The 16,127-nt window shown below is 44.3% G+C and overlaps 1 protein-coding gene across 1 annotated transcript in view; it reads left to right on the top strand.

Moving 5' to 3' along the window:
- RABEP1 (rabaptin, RAB GTPase binding effector protein 1) overlaps nt 1-16,127 on the top strand; it is a 42,250-nt gene that overhangs the window by 13,982 nt on the left and 12,141 nt on the right. Inside the window, exons 2-3 of the mRNA XM_074190486.1 lie at nt 7,952-8,080; nt 13,046-13,249. Of these exons, the coding sequence (XP_074046587.1) occupies nt 7,952-8,080; nt 13,046-13,249 (333 nt within the window). The remainder of the gene's footprint in view (nt 1-7,951; nt 8,081-13,045; nt 13,250-16,127) is intronic.

The following is a 16,127-nucleotide window of genomic DNA, read 5'->3' on the forward strand; positions in this document are numbered from 1 at the left end:
CAAGGGGAAAAACAGGACATGGCTTTGGAGCCATCTGTAGCTGGATCCCTGAGCAGGGGACTTTAAAGGTCTCTAATACCCTCAGCAGGGGTTGGTTTGTGAGAGATCACACCCAACACAAACAAAAGGATCCCTGACTGCCAATTTTACTCATTTGCCGGGGGGGGGGGGGTGGGGGGGGGGGGGGGTGGGGGGGGGGGGGGGGTTGGCTGACAATTAGTACAGGTCAAACTCATTGCTCAGCATTGGGAGAGCAGGGCTAGACTATATAGGAGGCTCTGACCCATTCCCCCCCCCCCCCACCTCCACCAGCAGATTAGAGCTAATGGAACTACTTGAAGCCTGTGCTCAACCCTGCAAGAACAAATGGGTTTAGGGAGGAATTCTCCCCTGGCTGCATCAGAAGACCTTGTTCAGGCCTAGCTCTAATTCTGGTTTACTTGTCACAAGGAGACCCTTCGAGTGCACGTGGACCATGTGGACCACGGAGTCTCTACTTCTCTTAGGGTCTTCCTTTTTTTCTGGCCATCAGGATCAAATATCAACTCCTCTCCAACCTTTTGTTTTGTTTTGTTTTGTTTTGTTTTTCCCCCAAGGCAAACGGGGTTAAGTGGCTTGCCCAAGGCCACACAGCTAGGTAATTATTAAGTGTCTGAGATCGGATTTGAACCCAGGTATTCCTGACTCCCGGGCCAGTGCTTTATCCACTACACCACCTAGCCGCCCCCCTCTCCAACCTTTAAAGTCGTTTGTGTTCCTGGCTAATTCCAGACTTCTCCTCCTTTGTGTGTGCCTGGCCTGGCCTGGGTCAGCCCCCTCTCTGGGGGAATGAAGAATCTTCTTTTTAATCCTTGACCTTTCTCCCTGGAACCTCCCCTCAGAGCCCCCCTCTTGCATCTTCCTTCACCTGGGGTGGATTCTTTCTTTTAGTTCATTTCTTTTAACAAATTCTGATGGGTGCATCTTGGTTTCATCGGGCAGATGCTCCTATTTTTCTCCTCCTTAGTATTGTTTTCCTTTGTTTCTTCAGCGTTTCCTCCTTGAGGGTCTTTCATTGCTCTGGGCTGGCTTCCTCTGAAGCATTTTAGTTCCTGGGATCTCATCCTTGTTTGCTAAGATCTCTTAAGTTCATATCAGACCACATTCCTCTTTTCCTTTTATGACAAACTCCAGAGTCCAGGTCATTCCTCAGGGATCCTATCCTTCTTACCATGACCAATGGAAAACCCAAGAGGCAGGTTTCTGGACAAGTAATCAATTTATTAATTAGACTAGCTAATAATAAATTGATGGGCAGTGGTTTCTCTAGGAAAACCAAAGACAAACACATGGAGAGCCTGGAAACCTTAAATATTTTTGGAAAGGAAATGCCCCAATAAGTGAAAATCAGCCCTGATTGGTAGACATCAAATTAGGAGATGGGCTAGAAGTCTTGCGTTCCTGCTGAGAAGGGGGCTTGATCTAGAGGTGCAGTTGCCTCTAGCAGTTGGAACAGGGGATCATCTCCACCCAGACCCCTCTGGTGGGTTTTTCCCTTCATGAACTGGGCCACCCTCAGTTCTAAAAGTAGACTATCAGGGACTGGACCCAGCCTGGATTCTGTTGACACTCTAAACAAAAGTAAGATTCCCCTATACCTGTTGTGTTGGGTGGGGTCTGGCCAATGCTCTCATCAGTCATCCAGGTCCTTTAGAAATTGATTTTTTCCCCCGGCCAGGTGCTAAATGGGGAATAAAAGGAGAAAGCATAGACGTTGATTTAATCCTTTGTTATTATCATAATAGAAGCATAATAATTTTTCTCACTACTCCAGAAACCAGTTTCTTGTGGTTGGTGAGAATCTGATCCAGGGAGGATTCCCCTTTTGAAGGATGTGCCTCAAGAACAAACGAGCTGCCTTATACTTGGCAGGAAGCTGTCCTTTCTCACTGCTCCATTGCGCCTTTGTGATCTACTCCCCCAACTCTTCCTCTCTTCTTTCTGTGCCAGTGATTTGTAGAATAATCTAGGGCCAAAAATCTTTCTCTCCCCATTGATATTGCCCAAATGCTCTTCATTTGGCTTCTCTCTCTTGGCTGCTGCCTTTCCTTCTGGGAAGATCTATGCTTAATCTACAGTGCTGCCTGAGTGGGTGGGTAAAAAGTCACTCAGTTGACCCAGCAATGCCATGATTAAGTCTGTCCCCCAAAGATATCAAAGAAATAGGAAAACTCCATGCATGCAAAAATAGTAATAGTAGCTTTCTTTTGTGGTGGTAAAATTGGAAGCAAAAGATGGTGCCCATTGAGTGAGAAATGGTCAGCTAATGACCAGCAGACTGGGTGGAGAGATCGAGGGAGGGGCCTGGAGTCAGAAAGACTGGAGCTCAAATCCTACATCATGTGAGCCTGGACTTGTCAGCCTCCCTTGACCTCAGTTTCCCTCTCTGTTAAATAACCGTGGTACTAGCCCCTACCTCCAATGCATTCATACAAGCTGTGAACTTTTTATATATCTTAAGGTATAATAGAAATGCCAACTATAGTTGTTGTTTCTGGATATTGGCTGGTGATGTCTTGAGAGAAGGAAAATCTGAGAGTGGCAGAGCGATTGAAAGAAACTGCCCCAAAATACTGAGAGCACATGGAAGCAAAGCAGATGTGCATTGGTCAAGGAAAGATGGAAGGGACTGGCCTAGAGGAACAGGGCAACAGGACCGTAGGAACGATTGGTGGTGACACTGGTTGGGTGGATGGGGGGGCAGCCACAAGATCACTTTGGTGAGGGGATGAGGGGTCTCCAAGATTGCGTCTGAGATGCCTGCGCTATGGCAGGAAACCTAGGGGAGGGAAAACAGATGCGCCCTCTTCCTTTGAGTGTGCTTGGGCTGGTAAGGCAGTCTGGAAGCTGAGGGCTTTTGGGCATCCTTGTCCCTCCAGAGAACCTTCCCAACTGGGCAGCTAGGTGGCCAAACCTGGAGTCTGACTTGGTCTTCTCATGTTAAATGAGCCAGAGAAGGAAATGGCCAACTATTCCAAATGGGATCACAAAGAGTTGGACACAACTGAAAATCAGTGAACCACAAAAAAAAATTTTCTGTTTTGGTCCATGAGGGCCAAAGTTAATGAGTTAATCTTGTGTGGTCATTGTTCAATTCTGTGACCTGGAGATGCTGAAGGAGTTGGCTATTTTCTTCTCTGGCTCATTTTACAGATGAGGAGACTGAGGAAAACAGGATGAAGTGACTTGTCCAGGCTTATACCTTTATTAAGTGTGAGATGAGATTTGAACTCAGGTCTTTGAGTCTTCCTGACTCCAGGTGGGGGACCCTGTTTGTAAACTTAAAAGTTTGTTAAAATTCAAGAAAAAGGTTATCAGTCTCTCAATTAAAGAAAATAGTTTGAATTCATTTGGGAATGCCTGGCTATCAAATCTCAGCTATATTTTCTTTGAACTTTTTTCAAATTCTAGAAGTATCACTTTCCCCTGCCCCCTGCCCCTACTTCAGCAGGCCTTGGGAGCCCCTGGCCCAGGCTGGCTGTCTTTGCCAGGCTTGCACAGTCCTCACTGTTTGATATGGCATTCGAAAACCAGATTTCTCTTGACCATAAATCCATTACTTTCAAAAAAATATTTTTTATTTATTTTTCTAATTTTATCCAACAGCAGTCTTCAACAGTCTTTTTTTTTTTGGTAAGGTTTTGAGTTCCTCATTTTTCTCTTTCCCTTCCCTCCCCCCACTCCTTGGCAGAAAGCAATATAATATAGATTATGCATGTATAACTAATTTAAACATAAACCCATATTAATCATGTTGTGAAAGGTAGAATCAATTAAAAACGAGAAAAAAGAGAGAAAAAAATAGTAACTTTTAAAAATTGAAGATCGTAAGCTTTGGACTATATTTAAACTCCACAGTTCCTTCTCTGGATGTGGATGGTGTTTTCTATCACAAGTCTTTTAGAATTGTCTTTGATAGTTATAGTGCAGAAATGAACAAGTCCATCATAGCTGCCCATAGTTGCCGCATGTGACTGTGCTGTGGACAGTGTTCTTCTGGTTCTGCTCCCTTCACTCAGCATCACTTCATGCAAGATCTTTCTCAAGCTTTTCTGAAGTCCCATCCCTCATGATTTCTTATTCCATCACTTTCATATATACCACAACTTGTTCAGTCATTCCTCAATTGATGGGCACCCCCTCAATTTCTATTTCTTTGCCACTGTGAAAAGAACTGCTGTACATATTTTTATGCATGAGGGTTTTTACCATTTTTTTTTGTGATCTCTTTGGGATTCAGACTCACCCTTTTTAATCACACTTTCATGATACTGTCTTTCCAGAGGAAACCTCCCTGTGGCTCCCCAGAGACATTGATGAGGAAGAGCAGCCCTAAATGGTGGGAGGGAGAACCCCGTGCCCATTGCTCTCCATTTCTTAGCATTTTGAAAGTCAGAAAGAAAGGGGGGCAAGTCCAAGGTCCCCAGACACTGTTTTGTGGAGTTGAAGCCAAGCAGAGTTGCTGATGGCAAGTCCATTCCCCTGCAGAAAATCCTAGTGAGAGCAGGGCTGCTTTGCGTTTCACCTTGGCAGCCTTGAAACTTGGCAGGACTTCCTTTGGTTTATGCTTGATCCATTTTTGGTAAGTTGGATAGACTCTGCATTCACCTGACTGCAGACTCTGACTAGTGGTGGGACCCTGGTGTGGGCTCGACTAGATGACTTCTTCAGTCCCAGGGGATCCCTCGTCTCTGTGGATCCTCCTGGTCTTGGGATGCCACACTGTTGGAAGGAAGACCATGATCAAGTGTTCCCAGTAGATCCCCAAAGGCTCTAGCTGGCTTTTGTCTCTCTAGGGCTGCCTAGTAGGTGTTTAATAAATGCTTCTTGACTGATGGACAGAGCAAGTTGGCCCCTTATAAAGGTTCATCCCTGCATATACCTAGGGAATTGGTCTGGGGAGGGTGACAAAATTTAGATTATTAGGGCAACATGTTTACTGTTTCTGTTGGGAAGTATCACTCATGAACATGCTTATCCATGCTGCATATGTGAGTTGGAATGTGGGTCAGTGGGATGTGGATTAGACTGCATGGGAGCCAGAGATGGCAGAACAAACCATTTTATGTTGTCAAAGAAAAAGCATTAGTATTGGGACTGGTCAGAAAGTTTTATTTAAGATGCTATTTTCTATTCAAAAGATTTCTATCAGAGATGTCAAATTACAGTCTCCATGAAAATTCCAGGGTTTGTTGAGGTACCAGCAGTACCCTCCCCTTCTCTGTAGACCATCCCCTGGAAGAATCTAGGGCACCTTCTCTGTCAGCTCTAGCTTGGACACCAGAGAATGGAAGAGGGGCTGAAGACCTCCAATTCTGATCTCTTATTGGACCAGAGAGAAGACCCTGACCTGTCCCACTTACCTTTCCAAGGACAGTTTTCATCACACTGAGAAATAGCATTTCTGAATATTTCTAGAGAAGCTAAAAATGAAGGAGATTTTTAATACGCTCCATAGTGTTAACTTTTCTCAAATGAAAGGGCCCACCTGCCCCAGTGGTGGGCCCTCATTACTGTATCCAGACAGTACCTACTATGTGGGAGGCAAAATAGGAGCCCTGTTCACCTTGGAATGGGAGAGGTAACAAATGCAGATAAAAAAATGCAGCATAAATGTAGAAAGATAGGCAAAGTAGTTAACTATAACACAGTTTGGGTGAGGGTGGCTCAGAAAAAAGACCCATAAAAACTGGTGCCTGAGGGGCTGAGGAGGAAGGCCCGCAGAACCGGGTGGGTGTGGGGAGCCCAGGTACAAGAATGAGAGATGGAGTGATGCAGGTGAGTAGCAGAGGGCAGACCAGTAGGTCTAGGTGCCTGAGAATGGGGAAGAAGCAATGACTGGGACGGCTGAGCAGCCATATCCAAGAAATTTCTGTTGGATCCTGCAGTAGGGTTTTTAACCTGGGTCTGTGATCTTTAAAAAACAAAAAGATAAATGTATTCCAGTATAATTAGTTTCCTCTGAAATCTCATATGTTTTATTTTATGTGTTAAAAAAAAAATATGGTTCAGAAAAGAGGTCCATGATACCAGAAAGGTTAAAGGTTAAGAGCCCCTGTCCTTGCAGTGATGGCCAGCTCCTGGAGTTCATTCCTGTGGTCTCTGTATAAGGAAGGTCAGTGTGGCAGGAGTAGGTAGGGGCTTCTGCCAGGGGCCATTTGCATATTTATAACACGGGCCACACAGAATCATCAACTTAAAAATTAGCCTGCTGTATTGGGTCAGACATTGAATTAATTCACTTGCAAAAGTTCCTAGATTTAATGAATTTTGAGTCCTGCCTCTAGTTGCCATGGCAGCCACCAGACCAAATGACCTTCCCTGGTCTAGATTAAGGAGTGGAGAGAAGTTCTGGAGAAGGAGGAGTTCAGGAGGAGCCAGGTCACCAAGCTGGGCACTTGGTAGCAGGGTGGAACCTTTGGCAGAAATAAGGAACTTTGGAAGGGAGGTGAGGGAGAAAAAGAGAAAGCGGAGTAGGATTTGGAAGTCTGTGAATCACCTGCATCAAGACCAGAGTAGAGGAGTCATGGCAGTATTTCACATCCCCACATGGACACATTAATGGGTGCTGAGCACTGTTGGGGACCGACAGACTGTGTTTCTTTTGAGGCTGAAGAAGTTGAGGCAAACAGTTAAAGTGACTTGCCCAGGGAGAGAGAGAGAGAGAGAGAGAGAGAGAGAGAGAGAGAGAGAGAGAGAGAGAGAGAGAGAGAGAGAGAGAGAGAGAGAGAGAGAGAGAGAGAGAGGAAGAAGGAAGGAGGGGGAGGAAGAACCACCTTGGGGAGCACCCATAATTAGAGAGGGCAGTATAGATTATGAGCTGGTAACAGAGACCTCGAAGGAGGAGCAATGTCATGGAAGTCCAGAGAGGAGAGAGCCTCCAGGAGAAAAGGTGGGGTAGACCCTCGGTCAGGTGACATAGCTAGAGGACTGAAGAGTAATGAGGGCTAGAATTCATCGTGAAGAAATTACTGTTAATTCTGGAGAGAGCCGCTTTAGGGAGCTGGACAGCAAAGGGTCAACGAGGGAGTGAGAGGGAGGGAAGGGAATGTCTAGTCACCGAGTTTTTTTAAAGGATGATTTGAGGTTTAGATTGAAGTTAGCAAAGAAGGAACCTTTTGGTAGACAATAGATGCTTAAAGGTGGCTACAGATAGGGATGGATGGGAGTAAGGACACACAGATACCTTTAAGGGAATATAATTGCTCCAAGGTTCATGTCTTCATTCTGTAGTTTTTTCCACTCTGGGTACCTTCCTTTCCATTGCTCTTAGAACCAGAGGGGTCTTGGTAGCCCCCCCCCCCGCACCCCCCCTTCCATTGCAGCATGAGAGCCAGGGCTTAGTCATGTGTGCTCAGTACCCTAATTGCCCATCCGTGTGGTGCATGGCCTGGTCAGGGGATGGTGATGCCTCGAGACATGGGGAGGTGGCATTGGGTTCTACCCTGTTGAGATAACTGAATGAAACAGGTGTTTTTAAGAACCTGAAATGAAATGAAGTAGTCTTGGTATCAAAGTAGATTAGATCAGACTAGGAATTGATATGTCCTGGAGGAGGGGACAAAAGATAAGAAGCAGGAGTAAAGAATGTTGGTGAGAAGGCTTAGGGAATAGTGGGCCCAAGGGCTTGTGGGGTTTTTATAAAATTAATTTTTTTTCAGTGAACAATCATTTCTTTCTCTTTCTCTCCTCCTCCCTTCAAACAAAAAGACAAACAAAACCCTTGTGACAAATATGCAGAATCAAGCAAAACAACTCCCCCAAGAATCTCCTCGGTCTGGGCCAAGCGAAGGTTTCTTTGTGTAGGGCTCCCTGTGGGACTTTTCTAGAGGGCTCGGGTTCTGCGGAGCCTCTGGAGGGAGTGGCTGCAGGCTGCTTGGTGAGACTCTGGTTTTGTTTTGGTTTTTTGTAGTTTCTCTCCAGCAACGGGTGGCAGAGCTGGAAAAAGTCAACGCAGAATTTTTACGCACAAAGCAGCAGCTCGAACAAGAATTTAATCAAAAGCGAGCCAAATTTAAAGAGCTGTATTTGGCCAAAGAAGGTAAGTCCCTGAGTCTCCTCCTCGTCTGCTCGAGGGGCCTGGGCCACTGGGGAGCCCCAAAGTGGGAGATAAGAAATGCAAAGAATACTTTCCTTTTGGAGTCCCCCATCCCCATCACACCCAGAGTCAAACAGCTTTGGAAATGACCTCTCTTCACAGTTGTCAGAACTTCAATATTTTTTCCTTAAAAGATAGTTTTTATTGATATTATTTATTCTTATATCACCTTCATTTCTCAGCATAACCCTTCTCCCTCCCCAGTTCAGAGGGGAAAGAGAGAAAAAAAAAATTTCACAAAACTAATGTGCTATCCAGTGTGTGCTTCATTCCACTTCCATAGGCCCCCACCTCTGCAAAGAAGGGGGAAGGGGTCTTTTTTTTCCCTCTTTTTTGGTACCAAGTTTGAGAACTTGTGACTACTTTTCTGATTCATAGCATGAGCTGTGTCCAAGGAGAGGGCAGATGCCCCCAGCCTCCCTCTGGGGACCACTGCCAGGGCACTCTGGATTTCTCTCCTCAACTCTACCCTCATGGCTTCTTCTGTTTCTCATAGGAGAAAGCTGCCTCCTGCCCCTTCCTCCTATTCTCTTGGCCCATTCCCCTTCCCCTGACCCTGTCCACTTCTTCCTGTAGCATTGTAGTCTCCCCTTCATCTTGGGTCTTCTCTTGAGCTTTCCATCTCTCAGCTTTGCTGAGTCCTGATGCCCTCTGGTCCTTGGGCATCCCCATCACCCTGGCCTTGGAGGGAGAGAATGTCCCAGAATGTCTGCCTTGCCTTACCTTCTTACCCATCCTGAAGCTGGACCCATCTGCCCTCCCATCTCACCCCCACAGGGCCCCCATTGCAGCTGCCCCCTTTCTTGTCCTTGGCCCTGGAAGCCCTTGCTCTGTCATCCACTCGTCTCTTAACATCCCTTGGTTCTTGAAAGATGGCGGAATGTTCTGGGAGCTTCCAGATGTCACACCAGTGACAGAAGAGAGGAGAATCAGCCTCAGGGGTCCCTGCCCAGTCCCTCTTCTCCAAAAGCTCTTACTCAGTTGGTTTTTCTGTCCCAGCGAAGGGGAGTCACAGGAACCCTTGTCTACCTTAATTTCCTCAGCTGGAAGTCATGGGGTTCATAATAGCTCTGGCCTCCCAGGGTTGTGGGGAGGATCAAATGGAATGATATTTGTAGCATGCTGAGACCTTTGCCTGATACACAGCAGGTGCTTAATTAATGCTGGTCCCTTTCCCCATCTCCTGGGTCTTCTGCACCCCAATGCCAAGCAGCCCCTACACCTGGAATGCCAGCCCTCTTTTCTGCCTCTCGATTTCCCTGGTTGACTCCAGCCAGGCACAACACTACCATCTCCCCTCAGAGACCCTAATGGGTGCAAGCCAAGACCTGAACTGAAGAGCTTTGAGAGGAATATTGACCCTCAAACCATCAGTCCAGTCATCCGAGGAAGTGATGCCTGGTACTCGGGCACAGCTCCTGGAGACCCTCCCAGGTCCTCATCCCTGCCCGGACTTCCACCAACAAAGGTGAACCTTTGTGCTTCAAGGACCTGGGAGCCTAGAACCTTCCCGTTGGGTCCCCCATGAGGCAGTGAACCCTCAGGGAATGGAGACTCTCTGACTTTTTTTGTCTGAATCCCTGGGGCTTGATGTGGCTTCTCTTCCTCCTTGCTGCAAGTACAAGAAACTCTAATGGTGAGGAGTGGCATGGTGTGGGGGAGCAGCCCAGGACCAGGGTAGGGCCATGGCCAGGGGAACCCTGGGGGTCTCTCCCTCTCACACTGGCTTGCACTTCATGAAGAGGGTTTGGGAGCAAAGGGGGAGAAGCAGGAGAGGCCCAGGATGGATGGAAATGATCGTTTACAATCATAATTGAAACTTTGAGTGAAGCGAAGGTGATGATGTTTATCTTTTCATTCTCAAAGAAGACCACGCCGTCAGGGAGGTGACACCAGGACAAGCATGTGAATTAGATGGAGTGAGTGGGGCTGGATCCCGTAGTCAGATAGAAATCAGGACTGAGTTGGCCCTGGGTGTGAAGACACCCACAGAATGGAGGAAGCCATGACTTTGGGGGCCCCCTTCGACCTTCTTCTCTTCGGCATTTTGGTTTCCATTTTCCTGAAGTAGAAAATAGAAGAAACCTCCTTGAAGCACAAAGATTCACCTAGAGGTACAATGAGATACCAGGGGATACCAGGCTTCAAGAGATCATCAGAGAAATTCCATGGTGCCTAAAGACCAGAGATAAGCGATAAATCCCCAGTTGATAGCACGGCATCTCTTTACGTCTTTCAGGAGAAATAGATGGATAAACAGAACTTAGCAAATATTAGAGATGCCAGATCTTTTGGCAAGAAATGGAATTTACCTCTGTTTGGGCTATCCCATGGTTGAAGCCCTGTGTAATGAGGCATAAAGACCCCCCACCCCCATATAGGAAAACCAGAAACACTAAACTCATCATTTTTTTTTATCACAAAGCAAGAAAAATATTTTCAAAAAGGAGCATTTGAAGAATTAAAAATAATTGGAGGTTAAATAACATAATATGCAAAAGTGTGGGTCTCAAAGAACAAATTATATAAATAATGGAAAATTTTTAAAAGAAAATCACTGACAACATACCAAATTTCTCTTCAGAAAATTTATATTTTTAAAACATTTTCATCCACAAGAAAAAAAACCAAATCAGTAAATATAAGCATATCCCCCCAAAAATTGAATGACAATTTAAAACACTCCAACTGAAATATGGATAGAAATTATGAAAATTAAAAATGATTAGGAATATTAAAAGCAAAGGAACTAATTTTTTTTTAGGTTTTTGCAAGGCAAATGGGGTTAAGTAGCTTGCCCAAGGCCACACAGCTAGGTAATTATTAAGTGTCTGAGGTCAGATTTGAACCCAGGTACTCCTGACTCTAAGGCCAGTGCTTTATCCACTTCACCACCTAGCCGCCTCCCTATGCAAAGGAACTATTGAATTGATAAAACTAGGTTCCTTTCTTTTTAACCTAAAATAGTTATTCTAATTTTAAAAAGAGAGAAGAATCAATTTTGTTCCATCAGTATGAAATAGAATTCACAACATTTGAAGGGGAAATAAAGGAAAAGATCGGAAAATGTTTTGTCCAATTATATGCTAACAAAACTGATAAGAACTAGATTAATTCTTTAGAAATATCAAGTACTCAGATTATTAAAAAAGAAGACTATTTGAATAACTCAGTATCAGAGAACAAGTGAATAAGCCATAAATGAACTATTGAAGGAAAAAACCTTTATGACTATTTGGATTTACAAGTTAAATCTATCACATTAAAAAAACAATTCATTCCAGTATATAAATTGTTAAAATAATAGGAGATTAAAGCACCTTTCAAGTCACAGAGAGACTTGAAAACACAGAGAGATAAGAAAGAAAAATAATATAGCTAGTGAATTTTGATGCAAAAATTTTAAGTAAAATATTATCAAGTTGACTATAACTACATATAAGAAAGATTATAAACTATGACAAAGTTGTAGCTTTACCACAAATGTAGAGTTGGTACAAAAAAGGAAGATTATAAATATAATTGTGTTGCTAATAATGTATATATATTTATATGCACATATATTCAAACATATTCTCCCATATGTATGTCTTTGTGTAGAGTAACATATCTGTAGATGTTAAAAAAATTGACATAATTTAAAACTTATTTTGGTTTAAACCCTAGAAAACAGGACTTTTTTCTTACTATGAAGAATAATCTAAATCCAAGAACAAATCTTAAACATACTAGAGAAAAGTTGTAAAGATCTTTCCAATCAGATTAGAGTAAATTAGGGATACCAATTATCACCATTATTTTTTTAGTCAGTAAATCAGTAAACATTTATTAAGTGCTTAGTATGAATCAGGCATACAAAAAGAGGAGTGGGGGAAGGCCTCTGTAAAAGATGGTATTTTAGTTGGGACTCAAAGGGAGGTCGGTAGTCAGAGTGGAGGAGAGTGTACAGGCCTGGGGGACGGCCAGAGACATCATCCACAATTGAGAAGTGAGGGGTCTTTTTGTATTTGCTCCTGGGGTGATAGGGGATTGAGTTTTAAACTCGACTTTATTCTGTAGGATCTCATCCTGTTTCTGATCCTTACCATCTCCAATTTGGTCTCTAAACTGCAAGGTGAAGGGTTTGATTCTAAACCTTTACCTCTAAAATCTGCCTCTGTCCTCTTGCCCCTGAAACAATGATCTCTCTTTAGTCTTTTGACCAATAGGAGGGTGTGTGTGTGTGTGTGTGTGTGTGTGTGTGTGTGTGTGTGTGTAAAATAATAGATTTGTCTTTTGATGAGTTGTTATTTAATTTCATTCTACTTATGTGTTTTCAAGTTTGATGTGTATGTCTGTTGAAAGGCCTGCTCACCTGTTTACTTTGGAGAAATCACTTGAATGATCCCCTTTTGCTGAGACCCCCATGTGGGGTGGGGGTGAGTTCCGGGCTACCCCCTCATGAAGGGAGATAGAGCCCACAATGGTCCGATCTTCCAGGGGAGTCAGGGATTGGCTGTCCCAGGAGGCTTTCCCTTGTGCGGGGGTCCTCCCATCACTTACATTTGGAACATTTCTTATCGTGAGATGTTTGGCTTTGAGAACTCCTTCCTCTTCCTCCATCTAGGCAGCTTCAATGGCCTGATGGATGGAAAGAATCTGACCTCTGGGGTAGAAGGAGCGGGGTTTGAATCTAGCCTCCGGCTGGTGCTGGGGGATGGAGGGAAAATCCCTGAAGTTCTCTCAGTCCATGTGCCTCTCTGTAAAAGGAGATAAATAAGGGGGCTGGACTCCTTGGGTCACTTCCCAATGACCCCGCAGCATGATCGGTGCTCTGCTAGAATGTGGGGGACAAGTCAGCCCTCGATGTTACTGAGCCTCTCTGAATGAGCTCCTCGCGCTCTAACAGAAAGTCTTTGCTCTCTTCAGAGGACCTGAAAAGACAGAATGCTGTTCTGCAGGCCGCACAAGACGACCTCGGGCACCTGCGGACGCAACTGTGGGAAGCCCAGGCCGAGATGGAAAACATCAAGGCCATCGCCACGGTGTCGGAGAACACCAAGCAGGAGGCGATTGATGAGGTGAAGAGGCAGTGGCAAGAAGAGGTGGCCTCCCTGCAGGCTGTCATGAAAGGTACCTGGGGTAAGGGGGAGGGCCTTGAGGTGGGGCTGGCTGAGGAGGGGAAGGCACAGAATTGGAACCCTGCTTAGAGACTATTGCAGGACATCTTATGGGGACTCCCAGTTCAAAACCTCTTAACAAAATGAAGTCAGATGGAATGGTTGGAGAATCTTAATTGCTTTTGAATAGGATGAGTTCACAGAATTAAAATGATGCTCCCACCTACCCTGACTTCTTCAGTGTCACCAGTCAGTCTGCCAAATACTTTCTTTATAGAGCTAGAAAAAATAATAACCCAACTCCTAGGAAGAGTAAACAGGGCCATATGTCTGCTGTACTACAAAGCAGGAACCCGCAAAACCATGTGGCACTGGTTTGGATTAGATAAACAAGAAGCAAGTGAACCCAGTAGCCTAGTGTTGGATTAATACTGATCTGAGGATTCATTATATGACCAAAATGGCTGGGGAAAATTGGACCACAGTCTGGCAGAAACTAATGGACCAGTACTTTACACTCTATACTAAGAGAAGGTCCAAAGGGCCATGACATAAAGGGTGAGGAACTTGGAGATTACCCTTCACATCTACCTAGGGGAAGGGTTCATGGCTAAATTTAAATAAAGTGGACATTTTGATCAGACAAAATTTAAAAGTTTTTGCCAAGATGAAACCAATGTAACTGAAATCATAGGGAAACCAATTATTAGGGAAAGAAAATACGTAGCAAGTTGATTTGGTAAAGGTCTCATTTCTATAATATTTATAGGGAACTGTTTCAAATAATAGAATTTTTTAAAGAAAAATTTTATTTAAAATTTTACAATTTTCCCCCAATCTTGCTTCCCTCCCCCCCCACCTCCCCACAGAAGGCATTCTGTTAAACTTTACATTGTTTCCATGGTATACATTGATCTCAGTTGAATGTGATGAGAGAGAAATCATATCATTAAGGAAGAAAAATAAAATTATAAGAGATAGCAAAATTATATAACTTTTTTTTAAATTAAAGGTAATAGTCCTTGGTCTATGTTCAAACTCCACAGTTCTTTCTCTGGATACGGATGACATTCTCCATTGCAGATACCCCAAAATTGTCCCTGGTTAGTGCACTGATGGAATGAGCAAGTCTATCAAGGTTGATCATCACCCCCATGTTGCTGTTAGGGCTAACAGTGTTCTTCTGGTTCTGCTTATCTTGCTCAGCATCAGTTCATGCAAATCCCTCCAGGCTTCCCTGAATTCCCATCTCTCCCAGTTCTAATAGAACAATAGTGTTCCTTGACATACATAGACCACAGTTTGTTCAGCCATTAGATGGACATTCACTCAATTTCCTGTTCTTTGCCACCACAAACAGGGCTGCTAGGAATGTTTTTGTACAAGTGATGTTTTTGCCCTTTTTCATCATCTCTTCAGGGTATAGACCTAGTAGTGACATTGTTGGATCAAAGGGGATGCACATTTTTGTTGCCTTGTGGGCATAATTCCAAACTGTTCTCCAGAAAGGTTAGACGAAGTTCACAGCTCCACCAACAGAAAATAATAGAATTATTTGCCAAGTGATAACTGTTCAAGAGATATGAACAAGTAATTTTCAGAGGAAAAAATGCAAGCCATCCACAATCATGAGAAAGTGATCCAAATCACTTAATTCTTAGGAAAATACTGAAATTTCATCTCACTTGTTAGACTAGCAAAGATAACAGAAAAGGAAAGTGTCCAATGTAGGAGATGTGGGAAAATAGAACGTTCTGATGGTAGAGTTGAGCCCTAGTCCAAATGGGGTGGAAAGTAATGCCACTATGAACACTACCGGACCTACAGGCACCAGGGGATGGTTGAACACATTATGACTGCTAATAATAGTAATAAAAATGCTAACAATAAAAACAGTAACAGCAGTAATGACAACATAACAACAATCATAAAATAGTGACATTTATGTAAGAGCCTGCTGGGCTGCTAAGTGTTTTGCAAGTAACATCTGATTCCCACAAGCCTGTTATTATCCCTATTTTATGTTTAGGAAGTGTCTCTGGTGGAATTTGAACTTTGATCTTTTTGACTCCAGGCCCAGCATTCTGTGCATAGTGACCCCCTCTAGCTGCATGGGTGTGTCTGTACCCAAGGCATATGAGGAAGCCCCGTGTAATCTGAGGCTAAATGAACCTGCTGAACCCCAGAGGAGTGGGCCTCTCAAGGCTTCATGGGAAAAATGTGTTAGTGTTAGGGGCTTATCTCTTGATTCTACTGGTCTAGGGTCCTGAGTGAGGAAAAGCCCCTCCCTAGTATAGGTGAGCCCCTTTTCTGCAATGTAGCATCTTGACCCCCCCAGAGAGGCTAGGAGGGGTCCTGGTCTTCCTACCCTGACTTCAGCTCACTGTCAGCAGCCAGGGTTCTTTCTCTCTCTGATCACGATCTCTAGACTGTGACCTGCTCTTTGAGTTGTTCGACAAGGATGGGACCTCCCTGTTCTGTGATGCTGCCAAGGATGGAACCCTTTAGTCGGGAGCTCCACTAGAAATGGGTTTCCATGATAAACACCTCTCTGGCCTTGGCCAGATCCACTTTGGGCTGTGTGGGTCTTGTGGAGCCAACGTCTGCCACTCTGTTGATTGCAGTGGCCTGAAACCAAGCAGGACCAGGCTCTTTTCCCTTGTAGTTTATATAGACAGTGACCCTGTTTTCCTAAAGTTCCGTTCCCCTTTTCAGGGTAAACCTCATTTCTGTCTGCGGTGCTCCACAAGCAAATGCGGTGCTTGGTGGGATTGTCAGACTGGGAAAGGTTGGGCACTGAGACCTCCAGTTTTCAGATGACCCACTGGTTATATCTCCTTTCTCTCCTTGACCATAGGCCACAATTGATCTCCTTGGCATGAACTGGAAAG

This window comes from Macrotis lagotis, chromosome 6 (assembly GCF_037893015.1).
Source record: "Macrotis lagotis isolate mMagLag1 chromosome 6, bilby.v1.9.chrom.fasta, whole genome shotgun sequence".
Classification (NCBI taxonomy): Eukaryota; Metazoa; Chordata; class Mammalia; order Peramelemorphia; family Peramelidae; genus Macrotis; species Macrotis lagotis.